This window comes from Tympanuchus pallidicinctus, unplaced genomic scaffold (genome assembly GCF_026119805.1).
Source record: "Tympanuchus pallidicinctus isolate F22 unplaced genomic scaffold, pur_lepc_1.0 scaffold18, whole genome shotgun sequence".
NCBI lineage: Eukaryota > Metazoa > Chordata > Aves > Galliformes > Phasianidae > Tympanuchus > Tympanuchus pallidicinctus.
Window position 1 is genome coordinate 4249784 of NW_026294699.1, and position 20392 is coordinate 4270175.

The 20392-nt window shown below is 36.5% G+C and overlaps 1 protein-coding gene across 23 annotated transcripts in view; it reads left to right on the top strand.

Moving 5' to 3' along the window:
- RBFOX1 (RNA binding fox-1 homolog 1) overlaps window positions 1-20392 on the top strand; it is a 743472-nt gene that overhangs the window by 599296 nt on the left and 123784 nt on the right. For all 23 annotated transcript variants that reach the window (XM_052679517.1, XM_052679520.1, XM_052679521.1 and 20 more), the window contains one exon: window positions 14785-15027. In XM_052679517.1, coding sequence (XP_052535477.1) covers window positions 14785-15027 — 243 coding nt within the window. The remainder of the gene's footprint in view (window positions 1-14784; window positions 15028-20392) is intronic.

Genomic DNA, 20392 nt, shown 5'->3' on the forward strand with positions numbered 1-20392 from the left:
CAGTATATTCATATGAAACAGTATGTATCCCAACATTTAATCCAACAGAGTATTTATCTCAGTAGTGGGATCAGACTTGGTGCATCATAACTATGCTTCTACTTCACTGTCCTTGGTTAATTCGGTTTCTTAGAGTTACAAAGCTGCAACAATTTCTGTAAAGCAAAAGCACTGATACATGAAAAAAAAAAATAAATTCAGTGTAGCATCTCCATGGAATGTGGTTATTGCTTAAGAATGAAATGGAGCCTTGGTGCAAAGATTCTGAACAAATCTTCCTATTACTTCCAGATATTCTCAATACTTCGTCAGGTAGACTAACATACAAGTCTGGATTATATTTGAATGTAAAAAGTTTGGATTCTGCTGAACTTCTAACCCTAGCGAACTGTTGTGCAGGGAAAGGACTTCTGTGCTAGAGGTCAAGCTCCAGGTTTCTGTACTAATCTGTTGAATTTCTTGAAAATATCTTCCACTTTGCTTCCATAATCTCTGACAAAATATGCGAATAATATGCTGTGAACTATTTAGCTGTACGTACTAAAAAAATGCAATTACGGAGGCTTTTGTTATTACCATATTAATTGTTCTTTTCAAATTTTGAAGTAATTTGTATTTCAGAAGTCAGTGTTTTCTCTAGATGAACTACAACAAAAAAGAACACCATTTAAAAAACTTGCATCAAAACCTCCATTTTTGCTGTGTTGTCATGAATTTAGAAACCCTATTTTCTTAAGGCAATAGGAACCAGAGTTTATCTGCACTGTGTGGGTCTGTGCAAGGTTTGCAGTAGCTTGCAATGTTGTTTAGAAGTATTGTTTTAATTTTTTCTGATGCACTGATTTTGCTACTTCAGATTCACTCAATGTAAGATATTAATTAACAAATTCCTGTAGCAAACAGTGCCTTTTAATTTCTATTTTAAATAAATAAGAAGTTGAAGCAAAATGTATTGCATTGTTAAAGCCCGAGATGCTGAAATCAGAGTATAGAATTGGGATATTTTCATTCTCGCTTGTGTGTACAGAGCAACAGAGCATGTATTGCTTTTGTGTATGTGTAATGTTTATGTTGTTTGAATTAATCTCATATTCTCTGGAATATGAGATTTAACTGGAACTATTTTGTATCAGTATTTGTTTCTGAATAGTGTGAGAGGCCTTGTGCTCAGGTTATTTAACTGGCCTTCAAATTGTCTCGCTAAAATGAAGTTAAAATAATTTTAAGAATTCATTTTGTGGTTCATATTATTAAACAACATTTTAGGTCAAATTGCCATGCTCTGTAATTCCCAATTTAATTTTGTTTTTGTTTTTGAATACCACAAACATACGCATGCATACTGGGGACACCAGAAATTTGAATTTGGTGCTCATTGCCTTTCTTAATTGATGCTATTATTCACTGAAGACATCTCTTTTGGTGGATCTCAAACTACTTTTTCATCTTTTGTTCATTTAAATTAGCTTTCTGCTTTCTTGTGAGTTGAGTTTTTGTGGGTAGGCAGTGGAAGCATTACTAGTTGTGTGATTTAAGATTTCCTTTTAAACACTGAATGCATTTGCTACTATTGTGGAGTGGGTGCAGGTAACTGCCATAGATGAAGTGACAAAATCTTGAAATACTTGAAGTTCCTGAGATGAGTTTCACCTTCTGGGGAATAGTAAGGACAGTAATTCTTTGCTTCCTTTAAAATTGGGCTGAGAAAGTGTATATAGTCTGAAGGATCTTAGAGAACTCTCTTTTGCCTTTTCAGAAACAGTAAGCAGTTTTTAGCTATCTGTGACACGTTTGGTTTATTTCTGCTGGATTAAATAGTGATTGTTTTTCATTGTTGTTCAGATAAACCATTAAATGGATGTAGGAAAAGTAGGTAAAAGCCTATTACCTTTCTGGCTTGCATTTCTCAAAAACCTTGTCTTAAATGAAGCAGAGCCCTGATTCCACTGTGATAAAAATCATTAGGCATTAGTGAGCTCATAAATTATTGTTCCTTTTTAGATGTGCTCTTAACTAGTAGGAAGCAGATGGTGTTGCTTTACTCTCAAGAAAATTAGCATCGCTCTCATTATACCTATTTCTGCTTCGAGGAAAATGTCTTTCCTTTAACACAGGCAGACTTCAGAAGAACATAAGTAACTGACAGTACACATTATATTGTAACTATGAATTCAGGCATACTAGGTGTGCATTAAAAAGACAATGGAATAGATTAGTTTAAGGGTATAATACATATCAAAATTGTTCTATACAGATATCAGAATACTAAATAAAAGGAAAAGGATTCATAAAGCCTCATAATCCCTCTTGGCATGAGTGTGTGAATAGGTATTCAGTTTTCTTCCTTTAAGTACGCTGATATGATTAAATTTAACTTGACACAAGTGATGTACTATACCATGTGATTGTAATATTTAAAAGAAAAGGCACTTTTCTGATTGAATACCTACTAGCTATCAATTTCTGTGTAGCAATATCTAATCTGAATTTCTTTTGCAGCTAGAAGCTCCTGAATGCTAACACATTGCTGTATTCTCCATCTTGCTAGTTGCACACTCAGCAGAAGCTGAACTGTTTCAATATTTTTTGGATATTTTATTTAATCTAGTGTTCTTGTTTTCTAATATAGAAGGTAGTTCTTCCCATGTGAATTAAAAGCAATTTAAGGTTGTAACTCCTCTCTCCCTAACCAGTCTATACAGATGCTTATTTTTTGCTGATTTTAGGATCTGAATGCTGTTAAGTGTGTGCTGCTGCCCTACGTATGAGCACACAAATGCTCTTGAATGCTGTTGCTGTAAATTAGCTGTGTGCTTTTGGTAAATATGCCACACTGCTCAGCGTTGTTTCAGTTTTGGAGATACCTTTCCTTCTGCTGCTTCATCAACCCTTTCTTAGACATAGATGCACAGAAACAAACTTCAGACTGAGAAGGATAATTAATGTCCAGTCCCACCATCTGCATTATTTTGAAGTATTATTTGAAGCAATAGTTAAGCATATCAGAGTTCAACACATGGTGTATGGCAGAAGCCTGCTTTGTAGCAAGACTTACTATCATGTGTACATATTCAGCCTCATGAAGAAGAGCTAGTCTAAAAATGGTATCTCTAAAGGTGTTCAGGGAGAAACAAGATCTCCAGATTTGTGGGTGGCTTTAGGCCTCATCCTCCTGATGGAGAAATTAAAATACCCAGGCAAACTGGCTGAAGCTTTTTAGAGACTTAACTAAGGATAACCTACTAATTGCTGTACTCAGGGGAATCCTTTCTAACACTGTACGAACTGTTAAACAATTCTGTTAACTGCAGACTTCATTTTTGGCCAGTTGTGATATTCAGTAGTGTTTGTAAACTATGTAGGCGAATTATACTGGCATTGCTATCTCAGCATTGAGAACTTGAACTTTTTTTCAATACTGTGGTTTAATTTGCTAGCAGTAGACACTGTTGAGGTAAATGATTGTTAATGCTGTAATTGAAGAACACAAATGATATCTGTGATAAATGTAGCAAAGTGCAGTTGAGGCGGGAAGCCAATCTCTCTATTCCTTGTTCCTAATAATATTTTGGTAGTCATTTTAATCTTAGAAGTAAATAACAGTGGAGATGATGTTCTGTTATTTCATTTCAGTGCCAAAAAACAAATGCTGCCTTTACTGATACTAAACAAGATAACGTTGCTCTGTTAGTTGGTCCTTGCAGCTCTGTTTTCCGTCATCAATATCAAAGAGATGAAAATGGTAATTAAGCAAAAATGGGAAATTAGCATTGTCTGATAGCAATGCTAGCATAGTTTCCATATGCTTCGTATTTTTAGTGTTGGGTTTTTGGTTTTGTTTTTTTTTTTTTTTTTTTTTTTTTTAATTTAAAGAAGGGAAACAGCAGGATGGTGAATTTCTTATCTGGAAAACCTTATCTGACTCTGTAGAAATAAATCTTTCATTGTAATCAAACTTCTATGGAAAGGAAAATAGTAAATTTTTTCTCTCAAAACTGGTAGGTGTGCTTTGTGGATAAAAGGAATTAATCAGTATTGTGCCAAATCTCTTCAAAACGCTGAGTTCACATGTATAAAAGCAAAAATTTCAGATACTTTGCAGAAAATATGCAATTCCAGGAAATGTTTGGGATGGATAAAATAGTCAGTTTTCCTGAAGTCCACATTGCTAGCTCTGCTGTTTATCTTCCTCTGAATTCCTGAAATCAAACTTGTAATCATTTTTACAGAACTTGAGAAGTAAATCAAACTCCTAAATTTATCTAGTTAAACAAAGTAAACTGAAACAGAACAGATTCCACTAGTTTGATGGGGACATAGTTATTGTTGCTTACTCTGGCTAGTTCAAGGGGACAGGCTGACAGACAGCTCTGTATACTTTGATGTTTGCTAACAAATACCTAGCAGGTATGATCATCTTCAGTCAATTCTGCTGTTTTAGACAATTTATTATGGCATTACATTCTTATTTCCTTTAGTAACTGACTAAGCTTGTTTTATTTCAGTAGTCAAGTAACGATCCTGTCATTTGTGATATTGAAAGTTGGACCTGTTTTACCTGTAATGGATGAAGTGTGGTTACTGTGGTAGTGTCTTAAAAAATGATTCAGCATGAGGGGCTGAAAGAAAAATGTGTCTGCTCTTTTCTGAGGCTAAATTACAGCTCATCAGTGAAAGATTGTGTCCCTGGTTAAAAGAGGTCATTTGGAGTATTCAGTTCAAAGAGGTGGCATGTCACTTTGCACTCAAATAACTGCTGCTGCCGTTCAGTCTTCATGTGTAGCATTACAGGATCCCTTTAGCTTTGTTTTTCCAGAAATTTTAATTCTGAGAGCAAGCTGTATTCCGATGCAGTAACTTCACATCTGCAGTTCTGCTTTTCTCTGTGTAATACTTGTGAAACACATCACTTACACTGCCTACTATATATATATATATATATATATTTTTTTTTTTTTTTTACTTAAAGTTATTTATTTCTGTGTGAAAAAATAACTTATTAGGTACACAAGTGTTGTAGAAATGCTAAGTCACTGCTTGAAGCAGTGATTGAGCACCTGGTGGGAAGGCAGGGCCAACCCAGGGGAGCTCAGGTGCATGCCATGTACCTGAGTGACGAGAAGGGCTGGAGCCAGGATCCACTCCTTCCCAGACCTTGTTTAAGTGTTGGCAGTGGAAGAAAGGGTGTCTCCCTGGAGATCCCTACCTACCTGGGGTCTTCTGAAGGTAAGCAGCTTCTTTCCTTTGTTTCTATGCCCATGACTGTTGCATTTGAGCAAGCCCTCATTTGCTGCAGCCTGGGACCTTGCTACTCTGCTGTCATTGCTGTACATTCCGTTGCGTTATAATATGAAATTGTAATACAGTTCAGTCACAACAAATGTCCTTCAAAGATTTTTAATTGCTGTTCATTTTGCCTGTCCAGACTCTTGTATTTTGCAGTCTTTGGCGAATCTGGTGACGTTTGAGAATTATTTTTATTTAAATTCTGGAAATATTTATGCTTTTATGGAAGTTACAATCTAGGAATAGTCTCAGCAGAGCCTAAAAGAAAGACTTACAAGTCATTATGCGGAACTGTGTCCCAGCCATTAGGAGTCTTGCTACATAAACATGATACGGCACCTGGGATAGTATTTCTGGTGTCTCGGAAGAGCCGGTGCATCGTAGTGAATAGTCATGCTAACACATCTCTGCTGCTTTCACTGCTTCAGCTATGAATTGTGTTCTTGACTGTAGTTACAGAAGAATGCCCAGCAGTACCTTGTTTTGGATTGCTGCAATCTACATGGCAGCAGCACATTTCTTTCCTACTCCAGATGGCAGGAGTTCAGACCGGTTCCACTGTGGTAGTTCTGAGCTGTGTGCTGGGTGGATCATGGGATCAGATTGCTGTTGTTGCATTTTCCTGTGAAGACCTGTAGTTCACCACTTTGTGTATGTTGCTTTTGTAGCTTAAGATTATTAAGAAACAATTTCTCAGAACAGAATATTTCATGCCAATACAGCACCATATATTTCTGCTGCTTTGTCCTCTTTCTCCGCCTCCCATTGATTGTTTCTTCAGTGCAGTAACCTCTCACTTCTCTATTTCACAACTGCTTACAAACTGATTTAGGAACTGCTGCAGCTTTGAAGATCTCATATCTAGAGTTATTGTTAAATGTAAGAATAGGTTTGTGCAACCACCATTTTAGACGCTGAAAAACAAGAAAGTAGATGCACTAGCTTTATCAATATTCTGATTTAGGAGGTGGCGAAGATTTCAATGTGTTTAATGTGTTTAAAAAAAAAAAAAAAAGGCATTTCAGTATACAAATTGCAGATAAGATTAGAAAGCTTACATGCCACTGGAAGCTACTGTTTGGGAGATGAAGCAGAAGGCAAAAAACAAAAACAAAACCTATTTTCTGTGGAGAAGCAATTCTAAAGGTCATCTTCTACATGTATTGAAAATTGTAACATGGCAAATAATTAAGATATGTCATAGTTCTTTGTGAATTTGTTCTTGTTTTGCATGCACCATGATTGCTACTTCCATAATGCTCTACTTGTGTATTAAACAAATGTAAATATATTTTCCTGAGAGAGCTTTCAAAACCCATTTGAAGGAATTGAGATGTAGTTTCTCGAGGAGAGAAAACAGACTGGAACCTGTATCTCATCTTTTCCTTGTCTGTAAATCCTTCATGAGGAAAGCCATCAGGTAAGAGAGAAATATGAAGTTATTAAATTCTTTAAGGTACTCTTGAAGCCACTTGAGATCACAGAAGCCTATAGGCTGAAAGCAAATTTCAGAGTCCATCAAATCCCAACTTCCTTGTTCAGTTGGGGCTAACGACACCATTGTAATCATGTTGCTCAAGGACTTGTCCAGTTTAAATTTGAATGTCTCTAAGATTCCATCACCTCTGTGAACAGCATGTTCCTGGCTTAGTTTTCCTCATTATTAACTTTTTATTCTTTGTAGCCAAGTAGAATTTCTGTTTCTGCAACTTTTGACCATTGCTTTTTATTCATTCACCCTGCACTTGTAAGGAAAGTCTGATTCTGTCTTTGTTATGCTCTGATAGATTGGAGAAGATGCAGTTGAAGATTTGCCAGCCCTTTCTTCTACCTCTCATGGTCTGCAGTTCTCTGACCATCTTTGCAGCCCAGCACTGCACTGTCCAGTTTAAAAATGGATCTCCCATCTTGGCAGACTCCAGACTGGTCAGAGTGTTCCAGATGCTGCTTCAGAAGTGCTGTGCAGGGAGGAATAATTTTTTTCCTCAGTCCAGTGACTATCCTTTTGTTAATGCTGCCCACTATGCAGCTAAACTTTATTGCCTTAATGGTAGATGCTGATCCATGCTTAATTTAACATTTACCAGATCTCAAGCAGATCTTTTTCTGCAGAGCAGTGCAGGGACTACTCTGTCCCTAGGTCAGTTTCATCTCATCCCATTTTCTGACTTGGCAAGATCTCTATAACTGCCAGAACTGCCCTCAGGTAGATCCATTAGCTATGACATGTGAACTTACGTTCTTGCACTTCATACAGTCTTCTGTGAACATGTTATGCTGTTGTGGAACTGGACTTCGTGCTGGAGGGATGGCATTCATAGTTTGTTGCCAATTAGACTTATAAACATTGATTGCTTCTCCCTTTAAAGGCCAGCTGGCTAGATTTTAAGCACCTTGTATGTTGGCAATCCAATGCTTCTGATGTTTCTGGTGGTTTTTTTTGTTTGTTTGTTTGTTTGTTTTTTATTTGGGAACAAGGATGCTGCATTGTTTTCCTTCAGTGTGCTCTAGTAAGGATGCAAGATGGGACCTAGATGTACTTTCTTATTTTGACCTGTGGGAAAAGCTCCTTTTATGACTTAGTTTGAAACCTTGCAGGAATCAGTTCTCATGGAAATGAATTTTGATAATACATGCTGCATGCTTCAGATTACCTTACTGTGTGGCTTTTCAGGCAATTCTGATGACCAGATGTAAAAAACTTCTCATTATTTTAAAAAGGGGAAAACACTGGTGGAATAGAAGGCTAAATTGTAGTCGAAAAAAATCCTGTATAAAATACCTAACACAGTTGGAGGAAGTGGGAGATAGGATGGAAAAGTAAGTAAAAGAAAGATTTGGGTAGTCATGTGAAAGCAAATAAAAATTAATATGATAGAATTGTGTTTATTTGAACCATTGAAAATTGCAAGAGAAGGAGTTGTCTAGGAGTACAGGGAGAGGTAGTGTAATAAATTGCAGCATCATAAAGGTAGTCAGAAGTTTGAGCAGTGACACTTGGAAAGAATGATGGTGTTGCAGGGGATGCTTTCTTCATGTGTATCTCTATTATCCACAGTACTACATGGTCTTTACTGTAGGCAGGAGTTCAGACTTAGTTTTTGGTAGGTTGTTGACCTTCTTTGAAATGTAAGTAAATATATCTAACCCTCCTACACTGTGGATGTTGTGTTGTTTCATTAGTTTGCTCCGTACTTCAGGCATCAACACAAAGTGAGCCTTTAATTTTCAGATGTATACGTAGCAGTAACAAGAGCACAGACTTGGGTACAGTGTGTTGTATGCGAAGAGAACCAAAAGCAGAAGCTTCTCAGTGAAGAAGTTCTTTTTTTAAGGTAATGAGGGAAGTCTTTTTTGCTTCCTTACTACTGCCTTTGTGTCCTATGCTCTCTGAAGAAAGTGTATTTTGCATTTTCTTTCTTTTGAGGATAGAATTCTTTTGGAATGATATTGTTTCTTAAATGAAATCCGAGTTTGGATCTGTGTTGAACCTTCCAAGAAGAGATGGCTGCACTCCGTATGACTGCGAAAGTAAATGATCTGAATCAAGTGGCCTGGTCACATAATTAAGCTACAACAGAGAAAGCTTGCAAAATCAGTCAGTTGTCATTATTGGTCCACTGTGGTTGGATGTCTGATTCCTTCTGAAAAAACTTAAGTGGCTGCTCTTATTATCATTTACTGGGGAGTGCCAGCAACGAATCTGGAAGAGTTACACCGCTACTTTAAGGAAATCTAATATGTATCAGATGGAACCTAAGTTTAAAGATGAGCTGATAGCTGTTTATCTGCTGCCCTATGTACTCTTCTAACATTTGTACTGTAATAGTAACATAAATTCTAACATTTGTAAGCATGATTTCCATGTTAAGCGTCTGCTCTGCCTGCAGTTTCTCTTTAGTAGGCAGTCTGGGGTAGAGTGGCAATAAAAGTGTACTCTTTGGGGCTTTTCTGTATCTGCCTGTCTTTAAGTGTATTACTATTTGATTTAATTAGAAGTTTAATTGTTCTCAAATCGACTCTAGAGCAACTAAGAAAATTCCTTTAACAGTGAAGTATTAACTTGCTTAAAGTGCCTCGCAGAACCAAGCCTTGGAAGCATTTCTGATGCCATAAAATGAAACAAAAAGGGAAACTATTTCATTTGCATGGGAGGATAAAGTACATTTAATCTAAAACAGACTGCTTTCAGTATTGATGGTTTGCTTATGGAGTTGAGCAAATTTGAAGTAGAAATCTTATTGATATTAACTCTACCCCATGTAGGAAGAATTAATCACATAGAAATATGTGCGTGTTCAAAGTATCAGAAACACAAAGCACTGGAAGTTGCTTTTTTTTTTTTTTTTTTTTAAACTTTGAGTACAGCCATCTTAATTTTAAAACAAAAATGTTCTGCAACTGACATAGTAGCATTTCTGATGTTTTTGAAGCAGCTATTAATGTAGTCAAGCTGTGTTTTTTCTTCTTGTGTGTGTAATCATCTGCTCAGTGGTGCACTCTGTAACTAGTAGCAGGAGACAGAGGAGTGGCCTGCTGTGATTGATGGGGAGAGGCCCAGCAAGCTGAAAGAGCCCCATCTGGATTAGGTTTTGGGAGCAGTCAGATGTTGAGAGGGAGGTCAGTAAACCCTGGATTAGCTCCCCCTCCTCGAACACCCCTATCATCCACACTCTTACACACATTACATTGCTCACACGCCCTCATCCGTAATTGATGCTTGCTTTGGGCAGATGCTGTATGGCCTGGGACTAGAGCAGCTGGCTAAGTTTATGGAGGAAAAAGGGAGCGGGATGGTACAGCAGGTATTTTCACTTTTATTTTCACTTGAAACTCTTGTTTTTCAGTCAGATCAAGGCATTTCCTTTAACCAGCTGCGCCACTGCATGTAAGGCTTCTAATACATGTTTTGTGGCTTCATTTGCTCTGAGAGAAGGCAAACTGCAGCGGTGATTGTGTCTCTGCTGTGCTTGATATATCTGACAGAGCCTTTCGTATAAGCAGCAGGTTTACAGAGTAATGTTGCATTTTTCTTCTTTGTTTCCATGCCCTAAGGATATGATGCAGTTTGGCTCATTTAACTACAGTATGAGAGGCTTCCTCTAAATGTAAAATATCTCTTGCCAAAGAAACAGGAGGCTCCAAACAGAAAATAGAGTAAAACAAACAATAAACAGTTAGTTAGACTTTAAAATGCAAGCAAGCAGAATGGTTTTCATTGAATAAATACATTTTTTGTGCTGCAAATATGTTTTTAAAAAGGAACACTGCATAATATTTTCTGTACTCTGTCTTTTGTATACAAACATAACAAGCTTGCTTTATTATGTTTTGACACTTCATGGGTTTGTTAATTATGAAATCCTTTCAGAGCTGAAGATGCTAAAATGACAGGTTAAGATCTGAGGTACTAGGAATATTTCAGATTCTAAGCTTTTCTTCAAGTGGAATAATATATATTCAATAGGATTGATTTCACTTACCTATATCGTTGGAATGCTTTCTTGTTTTGTTCTTTACAGTTCAGCATTTAACCAGAAAGCAATAAAGCTGGTTTTATACACTGCCACGTAAAGCATATTTTTCAGTTGAAATGTGGTTTTCATTAAACCTCGGGCCAGAACATTTAACTGAGCCTGACTGTCTGCCATCCTTTGTTCTTCTTTCTGTTGCCAGCAACTACTTTATTAAAAACCATGCGCAAAGCGAGCATTAAAGGGTCATTTAAACTTAAAGGTACTTGGAATTGAGTCCAAAACGACAACTTCTGTTTAGCCTCTAATGTCTAGGTTGTATTAAGCAACATCTGTGTACTGTCATCCACAGTTTAGAGGTTGCCCTAATACCTGAGGCATACAAGGCTAAGTAAGGATCAATATTTCCTGTTGCTTTCAAGGCAATTTCATATTCTCAGTTTAGTGAATAAGATGGACTATTTCCTTTATTCATTTTAGTTCACTCATTTTAAAGGACACAGTGACATTCCATTTTAGGTGACTATTTAAAGAATTTTGATTAATTAGGATCCATACAAATGTAACAGTTTTGTGTCACCTGGAATTTCTGTCAACCAAATGTTACAATTGTTAGTTTGCACGGTATTGTTCTTAATGTAAATTCATAATCTAAACAGCAAGCACTGGTGTGATGCCTACATAAATAGTAAAGAATGTTTATACTCGTGTGCTTTCATACTACTTTGTAATATTGTGCCTACTGAATTCATTATGATTCAAAAATACACAGATTTTGAAGGCTGCAGAAGTTCTGTAGCTTTTAAGAGACTAAGAACTCAAATTTATTGTCATATTTTTTAACCTTATGTAGAATAAGCACGGTTTTCTTCCTTTTTTTTTCCTCCAAGTATATTTAATGAACATACTGTTTGGAATGATAACTTTGCATGCTAGCGTTCTACTCTAAGCATTTTCGTTTTCTTCTAATGGAAAGACTGCAAATTCCTGAATCTATAGAAGGGATGTGTGTGTGTGTGTATATATATGTATATGTATAAACCCCCCAAAAAACAGCAAACAACCAAAAAAATCTGAACCAACCAAGACATGCCTGACTCTTCAATTCCCATTTATTGAAGAATAGTCCCGACTATTAAGAAATTCAGATCTCAGCGTAGTGCATCCAGTGAATGAGGTAGAAGAGCCTCCATGGTGTATGTCAGAATTTCCCATGCAGTTTGCCATTCTATGGTAAATCTAAATTGTGAATTGTTTGGAGTTGCTGGTGAGAAATCATATAAAATCTCAACCCTCTTAATTAAATATTAGCTGTAATTAGCACTAAATGTGAATGCTTTGAATATTAATCAGGGTCTCATAGAGCTGTTATCAATGTTAATGAGAAACAGTGGGTGGTCTTGCAACATCTGGTTTAGGACTCAGAGTAGTACAAAAACATGTAGATCAAATGCACCTGGACATATCTGTTGGTCCCTTTGTTATCATGATTGCTCTTTTTTAACAGCTGCTGACTCTAATGCCATGTTTAGTATCTAAGATAAACAAGTAGCCTAAAGACCATCAGTGCCAGTTACTGAGCTTCAAAGCCAGCATGGTGAAAAATGCTTATACAGGCAGAAGTTCGTTCTTACCATTTGCTGACATCAACCATAAAACAGTTGATTAAGAAAAAAAAAAAAAATCTAAGCTCCCCTGCCCTCCCTAAAGTTTTACAACTATTTATTTAACATTTAGTAAAAGTCTCTGGTGGAATCTATTCGTTGCTGTTTTTAATCTGGATTTTGAGGTGAAGTAGGAGATAAGAAAGGAGTCTTTCCATTGTGGTGCAAGAGAACATAAATATGCATTTGGAAGTTTTAAACCTCCCTTAAAATTTTTAACAGGCAAGCTGCAGTGTAATAATAACCTTGGAAACATTGTAATTTTATAGTAATAAAACTTACTGACTTAACCAAGTGAAGTATGTAAATAAAACTGTTTTCACTTTAAAGATTGTGAATGGAGCAAGGTATACTACTTGCACAGGCCATGCAGTAAAAAAGTACCAAAGATCAGATTAAAATGGAGGAGGTTTTGATTGCTAATATAAAGTCTTCCTTTTCTAGGACACAGTGAATGCCTTTTACAAAGCAAAATGTAGTCTTCTCTTTCAAGTGTACTTTGTACCAACCTTTGTTCCTGAAATGTGATTTTGCAAGTTTTTAAAAGTTCCTGAGTTTAGGCCCAGTTGAGGTCAGGTCACCAATGTCTGAGGTAGCTGAAATTGGCTGGAAATGACCTTAGGTGTGAAAAGAATGACTTTTTTTCATCTAGCCTATTCCGAAATTAGGAAATCGAGATGGGTAGAAGTAAGCTGAATTGTTACAGTACTTCTGCATGCTTTGGTGGGAAAAGGAAAAAAATGTTTTGAAAACAAATTGCATGCTTACTATTTTTTATAATTATAAAAAATACTATTTTTTATAATTAATATTTAGAGGGATATAATTTAATCTTTTAAGCCAGTTAGCCCATCTAAGTTTTGAAGTCCATAGTCCCTGTATTATCTGCCTGTAGTGCAATGTCATCTGTAACATCGTTGCTTGGACATAGTTTATACCGGAAGGATTGTGTTACATGTTTTCTTCCATAGTATCATTACAACTTGGGTTGAGCAGAGCATGCCAGTGATTAACCCCTTGTTCTTGGCTCTCGTGAGGCTGCCCCGCAAATACTGTGTTCAGCTTTGGGTCTATCACAACAAGAAAGCATCGTGGTGCTGAATTATGCCCAATGAAGGGCAGTAAAGCTTGTAAAAGGGCTGGACCACAAGTTTTACTACAAGCAGCTGTAGGGAAGCTGGGATTATTTAGCCTGGAGAAAAGGAGGCTCAGTTGAGTCCTTATTGCTCTCTACAGCTATTGTAGAGGAGTACTGTACTGAGGAGACTGTATCGTGGTGGAGTTTAGTCTATTCTCCAAAGGAACTGTGATGGGATGAGAGGAAATGGCCTCAAATTGTGCCAGGAGAGGTTTAGGTTGAGTATTAGGAAAAATTCTCAGTGTTATGTAGCATTAAAACAGATTGCCCAGAGAAGTAGTTGAGTGACCATCCATAGAGGTATTTAAAAGATGTCTAGGTGTGATGCTTAGGGACACTGTTTAGTGGTAGGCTTGCCAGTGCTAGGTTAATGTTGGATTTGATGATCATTGTGGTCTTTTAAAACATAAATTATTCTATGATACCAAATATCTCACAAATAAGCATGCTTGACTTTTCACTTTTGTATCAAGCATAAGGATGGATCTAGTTATGTAGAGATGAGATCTTTAATTTTATTTTTACAGGCATAGTGTAATATGGAGATGAATTACTATGGTCTTCAAGTATATATAACCTTGTAAGTTCTTATGTCTATTTCTTTTGAGAGCCAATAACATTAAAAAAAAAATAAAATCTATGTTAAATGGTGATTTCCAGTTGATTTATTTTTTAGATTCAAATACTTGATATTGGGATTGAATCTGATTGTTTTTGCATTTGCGGTTTGCAGTTTTTCAGTATGTTGCACCTCTGAATACTGTGTACAGCATTACTTAACGTAAATATTTTCAGGTGTGTTAACAAAATACATCTCAGTTCTGCTCAGAGTGCAGGGAGCATGTATTGACTTCTGTAGGTGGTAAGTCAGAATGGATCCCAGGCTATGGGGTAACTTTACCAGAGCTCTGTATTGGCGGTTGCACTCGGAAACATACGAAATGAACTAAGTTTTGTCCATCTTTCTTGTTTGAGTTGAGACTTTAGTTGAGGTAAGATTTCTCTGGCATTTTGCAGTTAAGGAACAGTCTGTAGAGAACAGCAGATATTAACTGTAATAAGATTTAATAGTGTTAGGAAAGTGGATTCAATTCAGATAAGAAATACTCTCAGGAAAACTAGTGTTGTGCCCTTTTCAGGCCAGCAATGCTTGCTTGCTTGCTAAACTATTTTATCTCATGACACATTTCTTCCTTTTTTTTTTCCCCTTTGATCTTCACAGGGTAATCAGGAAGCTACAGCACCTCCTGACACAATGGCACAGCCTTATGCCTCAGCCCAGTTTGCTCCTCCTCAGAACGGTATACCTGCAGAATACACAGCCCCACATCCTCATCCAGCTCCAGACTACACAGGCCAAACCACTGTTCCAGAGCACACATTAAACATGTACCCTCCTGCTCAGACACACTCTGAACAGAGTGCAGCTGACACAAATGCACAAACTGTCTCCGGCACAGCCACAGTAAGTCAAGGTTTTGGCTATTTTTAAAGCTGTGTATTTAGAGTGACGTGTGTTTTTTTTGATAACGTCAGTTCTTGTGTTGCACTTAATAATTCTGCATTTCACTTGTACTGGGATTGCTTGCATTTTAAAACTTGTCGGTATTAGTGAATATTAGTCTTCTGCTTTTGGAGCCTCATATGATGTTTGGGAACATTCTGGAATCTGTAGTCCCTTTTCTATAATATCAGTCAGACAGATTTGTCAACAGCATGCCCATGAGTTGTATAGATTAGGAAAGCCAAGGGGAAAAAAAAAAAAAAAAAAAAAAAAAGAAACACAAGTAGTAGCTCATTTTGTGATTTTTACTGTACTCTGTATTTTTTTGACAGACATGAGCAGAAACCTTTCATAGAAATACTTGTTGAATGATACTATGTTGAAATTACTTGAGTGTATGAATGAGTATTATGAAGAGCGTATCTGCAACACTCCAGAGAGTTTGTTCATGCACTCTTCACCAAAAGTTGTGGGGGGAGTCTGTGCTCAACAAAGTGTAAATAATAGACTTGTATTTGATTTATATATGAAGTTCAGAAGTGTTATGAATTACGCAAGAGACTCCTCAGACAGCCCTGTCCTATAATTTAAAAGTCACGTATTTCATACACGGATAGAGTAGTGCTTCTGTTTTAATTCTTGATTGGAACCCAGTATGCCCAGTGCCCAAGGCTAGTAGATTTCTGAGCTACTGACCACCTGCATGACAGTTGTAGGATAGAGCACAGAACAGATAACTCATTGCAGTTTGGACATATGCTTGAAGCAGCCCTACCTATTAGCTGTCATTGTCCTTGCTACAGCCATGGTCCATACTTCGTCTTACTGTCCTTTACTCCCCTCCAACCTCAAGTCTCCTCCACCAGGGCAAGAGAAAAGGGAAGGCACATACCATTAAATGAGTTTCTGTGGAGACTTGTGTGTCCTGTCACATCACTAATTTCTTTGTATGGAAATAAACAAGAAATTAAAATACTAGTATTTTATATTCTGTATCTAGAAGGCTGGGAATTACCTAGGGCACTTGCATCTTATTATATTAACCTCTGAGGAAAGAAGAGGAAGTCCTTGTAATGGATCTTTAAGAAAGGATATGAAGATTTTTCTGTATCCCTATGGCAAGGTCATCACAGATTTATTAATACTGAGCAATGAGTACTGTGCCTCTAAACAGTCAATCACACATACTAAACAAAAAACAACTAACCATACAAAAAACGGTGAAAAAATTCACCAGAGAATATTCCTTGCTATTATCATGAACTGTTTGTTTATGATCACAAACCCCACCTTGGGAGATGCCTTTGTGAATTAGTTACACAGTTTCGTGGTCTTCACAGTACAATGTTTAATTCTTTTACATTTGACTTGACATATTTTTATTGCTCTGATTGGCTGTTTGCTGACAATGTGAGAAAGTTGAAGAGCATCCTATTTTCCTGTATCACATAGTTTTCTGTATAGCTCCACAGTGTCCTCTTTTATATATCCCTTTACAAAGTTAACTTTGGTTCTTTCCATCTTTTTAAGTTTTTTTCTGTGGTCTTTTTTGAAAACTGTTGCCAAATGCCAGTGTCAGTGATTTAGAGTAGAAATTCTAAGCAAGTAGATAATCCTGAAAATTATTATTAAATTATTATTAAAAGTATCATCTTTTCTGTTGTCCCTATCTAATTCTTTCAACTTATTTTGTTCTTTTAACTGCTGTTGTACACTGATTAGGCTGCTGTGATGCCCAACTCAGCCTTTTTGTGCTTTAGAACTGTTGGTCTGTTGCTGTTCTGTTCTGAAGAAAAGGTCTGTATTGGTGAAAATCAGTGATAAAACACCTATCGATGTGAGTAGGGCTGAACACATCCCTTGTCATTTACGGCTTTCAGTTTATTGTTTGCTCTCCTGTTTTTGATTTTTCGGTTTGAAGGAGTGTGTTCCTTTTTATCAGAAATGTTGGGTGCATGTTTTTCCAACATTTTCTGTGGCAAGGACTGATGACGAGATCACTCAGATTGTCTGTGATGCCCTTATCGTTTTCAAGATTTTTATTCAATCCTAGCTCCAACAAATCCAATGATTCCTCTGAAAGTTCTGAGATAGTAGTAGGCTTAACTCCTATTTGTTTTTGTATGCTTTGCAGTCTGGTCTTCTGATTTCCTTACTGCCTTACTAATTTGCAGCCTGCATTTTACTTGTCATATACTTCCTCTCTTCTGGCTTCACTAGGAGTGAATTTTCATTCTCTGAAGGATGATCCTTCAATTCTACTAACTCTTTGTATTTTGAGAATTTGCTGTATTTGACTCTTTTTATAATGGATCTTTTTCTTGCCTTTCTATTTATTTCCCTTCTTACAGAGAAATGCGTGTAACTTTCTTTAAATAGTTCCCGTGTTGTTCATAAAAGATTAGATTTCCTTGCTTTTAACATTAGGATATTTTTGAGAGTTATTAAAAAAAAAAAAAAAAAAAAAGAAAAAAGTTGTCTTTCTAAATTGCAGTGTTATACTGGAAGTTGTAGAAACTATCCCTCTCTGTAAAAGCGTACACTGAAAGTACCATTTGTTGCCCTGACCTTCTGTGCACTTCAACTCAATTGAGCACCTTTAATTAGTTTTTGTAAAACGAGTCTGGCTGCTCTATCAGCAAGTGTGCCATTTTTCTTAGATTTAGCTCTTTATTACATTCCTAAGTTCTTATCAGTTGAGAAACAGTATTTTCTTTCTTGCTTCTGCTCACATTTACTACCCAGCGCTTTGAAAATTGCAAGTAGGAGATACGTAACTTCTTGATACTGTTAAGACTTCTCTGCATATCTAGTTCAACTACAATTTAATGGATATCTGTTTAGCTGTGATCAGGATTAGAGATGCTCTTCTATTTCCAAAAAGTCTTTTTTGTGGGGTTTTTTGTTTTGTTTTTTTTTTTTTAATGTTACTTCACTCTATATTTTGTTAGGAAAAGTTTTGAAAATGAGTGGTGCTTAGTAGGTGACTCTGTACTTTGATATAATGAAACAGGAGAAAATGTACAGGATGAGAAGGGAAGTAAATATTAAAGGACAGGATGATTTAACTGAAACAATATAAAACAATCTGTGCATGATAAAATAGTCTGATTTTATTTGGAGTCTTCTCTGAATCAGATGATTTTCATCTTTTGGATCAATATGTTTATTTAAATTTAATCAAGGAAGTAGTCTATATGACTATATGCTTAGTCAATACTCATCTAGTCCTGGGTTCTCCTGTGAGGTTAAGTGCTAGTAGATTTTTGGAGTTGCATAGCATCAAACGTACTTTAAGTAATGACAACAAAGACAATAAGTTGTTTCTTTCAAGAAGGGTGGATCAATAATAAGAGTGTAACAAACTTATGATTAAATAACATCTGAAAACTTTTCCTGGTAGTTTTGAGTGTTACATTACAAAATTTAAAATATTTTTAATAGATTCCATCACTGTAGGAAATGTATCACCTTTTCACGTGTACATATATCTGCATGAATGTGCTGTTTATGTATTAGATCTGAGAAGAAAACTTGTTCAACTTTTGTTTCTGTTTTCCGTACAGTTTCCATTGATGTCAGTTGGAGATGGATTTGTAAATATAAAGTGCATTAAGTCTGTATGTATAAGAAAGCAGATAATAGTGAACTTTGTTTCTCTATTGCTTCCCCTTGAAAGTGTATTATAGTAGTAGTAGAAGCAAATATGGTAAAAAAAAAAACTGATTTGTGCTATTCTGATTTTTATGTTTGTGCGTACGTTAAAAAAAAAATCACCTCTAAAGTTAATTATGCTTCTGATTTAGATAAACTGTGAGACCATTCTTTAGTCTCTCTTCCTTGACATGTAATGTCACCAGATTTTGCAAGCTGAGGTACATTTCTTAAGTTGTATGCGTGGACAGGCATCCTTAAGTAAAACAAAGCTGCTTTGAGATGTTTGTGGTTGGTTGGAATCAATGTGCAGCATGGCACTGGGGCTTGCAGTGCGTCTGAACTCCTTTAGAAGACCTGAAATGAAGCTGCGTAAGTCCTGTGCAGTGGTTAAGTATCTATTTGCCAACTACCAAAATTCCTCACGTAGCACTCACTGAACTTGATGCTCTTCTCTGTAAATACAGTTGGTGTGCTGGATAAAAATGTCTATTCTTACAGTTGACCTGCTTTTACTTTGCATTTTTGCATGTCCTTTGGGAATTGATGGTTTGAAAATGTGTCATTTTCTTTTCTTGGTGTTGTGTCTGGGTTTGTGCATTCTTAATCATGTTGCAGGAACCATCTCATAGGGATTTGGAAAGGCTTAGTGATACTCTAGGCTGTATGATCATTTGCCATGTTGAACTGGATTATTTTGGTGAAGAGATTGTTGATTTTTTTTTTTTTTTTTTTTTCCCTACTGATTTCTATGTTGAGCTTTTTAATTTGGCCAAGAAAACTGGATGGAAAAAATATCCACATGAAAGTGCTTAAGTGTATCACCCAAGCTCACAGATGGGTAGATTGCTCCTATAGTTCTTCATATAAATGGCTGGTATGCTGTGTGTTTTTTACCCTTTTTTATTCACCTTAGTTATCCTTTTTCTATCCTATTGCTTTGTTCCTGGTCTGTCTACCTTCCTGATGTGGAAGTAGGTTAGTTCTTTCAGGAAACTGTATTTCATGATTAGCAGTAAGCTATATCCTGCTTGTCTTAGAGGTGTTCATCAGTTGTTCTCATTTTTACAGCAGTGCTAATGAAGCAGAGATACTTAGAGTGAAGTTGTCTTTAGTTTCCTCATTTGTCATGTAACTGTAATTCTGTTCATTGGCCTAGAGGTAGGCTTTTCTTCAGTCCGCTACACCAAGAAACTGTTTGGAGAGCAGGACACTTCTAGATGCTGCTGAGTTCAGCTGGTATTAAACTTCTCTCTGAATATTCTGCTAATGCCTAATAACTTTGCATATTACATCTTGCACATAGATCCTGGATCTGCCTCTTTGTGTAGTTCTGTCTGGAAAACACATGGCGCAGAATTGCAGTACAGAGAGCTGTGTCAATCATTTCTCAGAATAGCTGCGCTTGGAGGACTGTGCTCTCTCTGTGGAGCAGCAAGGAACTTCTCACCATGAAGTGGCTGTCTTGCAAGACACATTTCCCCATGGATGTTGTGGTTTTTCTAGTTTTTTGTTGTTTTTTTTTTTTCCCTAACTGCTGTCAAGACTTTTTATTCTGTTTCAATTCTGGTTTTGTTTTGTTTGTCTGCAGATGTTTGACACCAGCTTTGCTAGACAGCTGATAATACTTGTGTTCATTTAAATAATACCATGCTGCTTTAGGCTGTTGTAT